The sequence below is a fragment of the Oncorhynchus clarkii genome, unplaced genomic scaffold, assembly GCF_045791955.1.
Source record: "Oncorhynchus clarkii lewisi isolate Uvic-CL-2024 unplaced genomic scaffold, UVic_Ocla_1.0 unplaced_contig_14042_pilon_pilon, whole genome shotgun sequence".
Taxonomy (NCBI): domain Eukaryota; kingdom Metazoa; phylum Chordata; class Actinopteri; order Salmoniformes; family Salmonidae; genus Oncorhynchus; species Oncorhynchus clarkii.
This window is the reverse complement of record NW_027258112.1, coordinates 102,501-108,460: the sequence shown is the minus strand read 5'-3', so window position 1 is coordinate 108,460 and position 5,960 is coordinate 102,501. Positions and strand designations below refer to the sequence as shown.

Below are 5,960 nucleotides of genomic sequence, written 5' to 3'. Positions count from 1 at the left end.
TTCCATCCCTCCCACCTTCCCTCTCCACTGCATCCCCCACCTTCCGTCCTGCCTTCCCTCCCTCCTGCCTTCCCTCCCACCTTCCCTCCCTCCTGCCTTCCCTCCTGCCTTCCCTCCCACTGCCTCCCCCACCTTCCCTCCCTCCTGCCTGCCTTCCCTCCCACCTTCCCTCCCTCCTGCCTTCCCTCCCTCCTGCCTTCCCTCCCACCTGCCTTCCCTCCCTCCTGCCTTCCCTCCCTCCTGCCTTCCCTCCCACCTGCCTTCCCTCCCTCCCACCTTCCCTCCCTCCTGCCTTCCCTCCCACCTTCCCTCCCCACCTTCCCTCCCAGATGTGACACACAGAGGCTTTTGTGCTCAGAGATGCTCATCGTTCTGCACTGTACTGGCTCACTGAACCACACACACACACACAGATACACACACACAGATACACAGATACACACACACACACACACACACACACACACACACACACACACACACACACACACACACACACACACACACACACACACACACACAGATACACAGATAAGCACACACACACACCGTAGAATCAGGTGTTAATCGTCTCCTCACCTCTGTTCGTCTCCTCCGTCTGAGTTGTTGTTGAGGACGATCCTCCACAGGTCAGAGGTCACCAGATCCTTCTGCTCATTGGTCAGCGTCAGGCTGGGCAGGGTCAGCTCGCAGGCGCTACTCTCTGATAGGCTGAACTCTCGGTAGGGGACGAAGGCATGCTGGAGCTCGTCCCAATACTCCAGGCTGCACGGCACCTGCAGAACAAGAACCCCCAGGCAACTAAAATCTCACAACCTCTATTATTTAATCAGAACTAATGGCTGTTGACCTGACGAGCTGCTTCCTGCTGAGGAGAGGAGCTGGGAAGAGAGGAGGTGGGAGGAGAGGAGAGGAGAGGTGGGAGGAGGAGGTAGGAGGAGAGGAGAGCTGGGAGGAGGTGGGAGGAGAGGAGAGCTGGGAGGAGGAGGGGGGAGGAGAGGAGAGCTGGGAGGAGAGGAGGTAGGAGGAGAGGAGGTGGGAGGGGAGGAGAGCTGGGAGGAGGAGGTAGGAGGAGAGGAGAGCTGGGAGGAGGTGGGAGGAGAGGAGGTGGGAGGAGGTGGGAGGGGAGGAGAGGTGGGAGGAGAGGAGAGCTGGGAGGAGGAGGTGGGAGGAGAGGAGAGCTGGGAGGAGGAGGTGGGAGGAGAGGAGAGCTGGGAGGAGAGGAGGTGGGAGGAGAGGAGAGCTGGGAGGAGAGGAGGTAGGAGGAGAGGAGAGGTGGGAGGAAGTGGGAGGAGAGGAGGTAGGAGGAGAGGAGAGGTGGGAGGAAGTGGGCGGAGAGGAGAGGTGGGTGGAAGTGGGAGGAGAGGTGGGAGAGGTGGGAGGAAGTGGGAGGAGAGGAGAGGTGGGAGGAGAGAGACCGCCTCACCTAACCCTAGCCGATGGGATTCAGCCTGACGTCCTTTACATTGGGACCTTATGACCTGTCGTTCTCCGGCACGCCGCCCTACACGTTCTAGAATGACGTTCTCCGGCACGCCACCCTACACGTTCTAGAACGACGTTCTCCGACACACCGCCCTAACTGTTCTAGAACAACGTTCTCCGACACGCTGCCCTAACCGTTCTAGAACGACGTTCTCCGAGACGCCGCCCTAACCGTTCTAGAACGACGTTCTCCGAGACGCCGCCCTAACCGTTCTAGAACGACGCCACCCTAACCGTTCTAGAACGACGTTCCCCCCAGACGCCGCCCTAACCGTTCTAGAACGACGTTCTCCGACAACACCGCCCTAACCGTTCTAGTAATACTACGCCTTTGTCCCAAACGACACCCTATTCCCTACGTAGTACACTGCACAGAGCTACCAGAAGCCAAAGTAGTGCACTTGTCACGCCCTGACCTTAGTATTTATTGTTTTGGACAGGTCAGGGTGTGACATGGGTGATGTATGTGTTTTTGTACTGTCTAGGGGTTTTGGAGGTTTATGGGTTTGTTTACTATCTAGGTGTTTATGCATGTCTCTGGTTGCCTAGAGTGGTTCTCAATCAGAGGCAGCTGTTTATCGTTGTCTCTGATCGGGAACCATATTTAGGCAGCCATCTTCTTACTTATTTGGTGGGTTATTGTCTATGTCTAGTTGCCTGTGTCTGCACTAGTGTTATATAGCTTCACGTTCGGGTTTGTTGTTCTTCGTCTTCATTAAAACGTACGTATTCACATCACTCCTTGGTCTCCTCCGTACGACCAACGTGACAGCACGACATAGGAGACAGGTTGCCGCTAGGTGACGAGGTGTGTGTGTGGAAAAAGGAGGATTCAGAGATCGTATTAGTGATGTGTGTAACGTTAAACTGCTCAGAGGGACTGAAGTCTTGCTGAGTGAGGTCAGGTGTGTGATCTGATTCGCCACATGGGCAGGACTGAAGTCTTGCTGAGTGAGGTCAGGTGTGTGATCTGATTCGCCACATGGGCAGGCCCGTGTTGTTTCACTGCATTAGATGGGGCTAACGCCCAGCTGGGTTAGTGCTGACCCGTCTCACGCTACGATAATAGTTAGGTTGGCCGTCCGAACCACTTCTCTCTCACTGCTGTCTGTCTGAAGTCACCACACGGCACCGAGTCCAGTTACGACCCTGAAAGGTCCATCGTTCTGCTAATGACAAGGTGAATTAGGAGGGTTCAACAGAGGAACACAGGGCTGAGTTAACAGAGGAACAGAGGAACACAGGGCTGAGTTAACAGAGGAACACAGGGCTGAGTTAACAGAGGAACAGAGGAACACAGGGCTGAGTTAACAGAGGAACAGAGGAACACAGGGCTGAGTTAACAGAGGAACAGAGGAACACAGGGCTGAGTTAACAGAGGAACACAGGGCTGAGTTAACAGAGGAACACAGGGCTGAGTTAACAGAGGAACAGAGGAACACAGGGCTGAGTTAACAGAGGAACAGAGGAGCACAGGGCTGAGTTAACAGAGGAACACAGGGCTGAGTTAACAGAGGAACACAGGGCTGAGTTAACAGAGGAACACAGGGCTGAGTTAACAGAGGAACAGAGGAACACAGGGCTGAGTTAACAGAGGAACACAGGGCTGAGTTAACAGAGGAACACAGGGCTGAGTTAACAGAGGAACACAGGGCTGAGTTAACAGAGGAACAGAGGGCCGAGTTAACAGAGGAACAGAGGAACACAGGGCTGAGTTAACAGAGGAACACAGGGCTGAGTTAACAGAGGAACACAGGGCTGAGTTAACAGAGGAACACAGGGCTGAGTTAACAGAGGAACAGAGGGCCGAGTTAACAGAGGAACACAGGGCTGAGTTAACAGAGGAACACAGGGCTGAGTTAACAGAGGAACACAGGGCTGAGTTAACAGAGGAACACAGGGCTGAGTTAACAGAGGAACACAGGGCTTAGTTAACAGAGGAACACAGGGCTGAGTTAACAGAGGAACAGAGGGCCGAGTTAACAGAGGAACAGGGGTAATATAGGGGTAATACAGGGGTAATACAGGGGTAATATATGGAGGGGTAATATAGGGGTAATACAAGGGTAATGTAGGGGTAATACAGGAGTAATACAAAGGTAATGTAGGGGTAATACAGGGGTAATACAGGGGTAATACAAAGGTAATGTAGGGGTAATACAGGGGTAATACAGGGGTAATACAAAGGTAATGTAGGGGTAATACAGGGGTAATACAGGGGTAATACAAAGGTAATGTAGGGGTAATACAGGGGTAATATAGGGGTAGTACAGGGGTAATACAAGGGTAATGTAGGGGTAATACAAGGGTAATACAGGGGTAATATATGGAGGGGTAATATAGGGGTAATACAAGGGTAATACAGGGGTAATATAGGGGTAATACAGGGGTAATACAAGGGTAATGTAGGGGTAATACAGGAGTAATATAGGGGTAATACAGGGGTAATACAAGGGTAATGTAGGGGTAATACAGGGGTAATACAGGGGTAATACAAAGGTAATGTAGGGGTAATACAGGGGTAATACAGGGGTAATACAAAGGTAATGTAGGGGTAATACAGGGGTAATACAGGGGTAATACAAAGGTAATGTAGGGGTAATACAGGGGTAATACAGGGGTAATACAGGGGTAATACAAAGGTAATGTAGGGGTAATACAGGGGTAATACAGGGGTAATACAGGGGTAATACAAAGGTAATGTAGGGGTAATACAGGGGTAATACAGGGGTAATACAGGGGTAATACAAAGGTAATGTAGGGGTAATACAGGGGTAATACAAAGGTAATGTAGGGGTAATACAGGGGTAATACAGGGGTAATACAAAGGTAATGTAGGGGTAATACAGGGGTAATACAGGGGTAATACAAAGGTAATGTAGGGGTAATACAGGGGTAATACAGGGGTAATGCAGGGGTAATACAAAGGTAATGTAGGGGTAATACAGGGGTAATGTAGGGGTAATACAAGGGTAATGTAGGGGTAATACAAGGGTAATACAGGGGTAATATATGGAGGGGTAATATAGGGGTAATACAAGGGTAATACAGGGGTAATATAGGGGTAATACAGGGGTAATACAAGGGTAATGTAGGGGTAATACAGGAGTAATATAGGGGTAATACAGGGGTAATACAAGGGTAATGTAGGGGTAATACAGGGGTAATATAGGGGTAATACAGGGGTAATACAAGGGTAATGTAGGGGTAATACAGGAGTAATATAGGGGTAATATAGGGGTAATACAAGGGTAATGTAGGGGTAATACAGGAGTAATATAGGGGTAATATAGGGGTAATACAAGGGTAATGTAGGGGTAATATAGGGGTAATACAAGGGTAATACAGGGGTAATATAGGGGTAATACAGAGGTAATACAGGGGTAATATAGGGGTAATACAGGAGTAATACAGGGGTAATACAAGGGTAATGTAGGGGTAATATAGGGGTAATACAAGGGTAATACAGGGGTAATATAGGGGTAATACAGGGGTAATACAAGGGTAATACAGGGGTAATACAAGGGTAATATAGTGGTAATACAGGGGTAATACAAGGGTAATGTAGGGGTAATACAGGGGTAATATAGGGGTAATATAGGGGCAATACAAGGGTAATGTAGGGGTAATACAGGAGTAATATAGGGGTAATATAGGGGTAATACAAGGGTAATACAGGGGTAATATAGAGGTAATACAGAGGTAATTTAGGGGTAATACAGGGTATGTTTGTTGTAACCAGGGTAATGTCGGGGATGTGTGTTGTAACCAGGGTAACGACTGTAGGACTGCCACTAACACTGTTCTGCTGGTGACTTAAGGCCCTGGTGCTACCACACTGAGATGAGGGCAGGGAACACACACACACACACACACACCCACCCAGACACCAGGGGGGGGGGGGGGGGGGGGGGGGGGGTCAGGACACCAGGAAAGGGGATTGAATAAGTGTTTTGAAGTGTTTCATGAGACCAAACCCCAACAGTCTGTTCTAATATCTCCTTTACCTCCTGGACACACAGCCGCGAGCTGCCCAGTGACGCGAGCTTACCAGACGAGCTAAATGCCTTTTATGCTCGCTTCGAGGCAAGCAATACTGAAGCATGCAAGAGAGCACCAGCTGTTCTGGTTGACTGTGTGATAACGCTCTCGGTAGCCGATGTCAACAAAACCTTTAAACAGGTCAACATTCACAAAGCCGCGGGGCCAGATGGATTTCCAGGACGTGAACTCAGAGCATGTGCTGACCAACTGGCAGGTGTCTTCACTGACATGTTCAACCTCTCCCTGACTGAGTCTGTAATACCAACATGCTTCAAGCAGACCACCATAGTCCCTGTGCCCAAGAACATTAAGGTAATCTGCATAAATGACTACCGCCCCGTAGCACTCACGTCATGAGTCATGAAGTGCTTTGAAAGGCTGGTCATGGCTCACATCAACACCATTATCCCAGAAACCCTAGACCCACTCCA

The 5,960-nt window shown here is 50.2% G+C and overlaps 1 protein-coding gene across 1 annotated transcript in view; it reads right to left on the bottom strand.

Annotated features, from left to right (window-relative positions):
• Window positions 1-575: 575 nt before the first annotated feature.
• Window positions 576-5,960, bottom strand: part of LOC139395700 (intermembrane lipid transfer protein VPS13B-like) — a 105,359-nt gene continuing 99,974 nt past the window's right edge. The window contains exon 10 of the mRNA XM_071143038.1: window positions 576-776. Coding sequence (XP_070999139.1) covers window positions 576-776 — 201 coding nt within the window. The remainder of the gene's footprint in view (window positions 777-5,960) is intronic.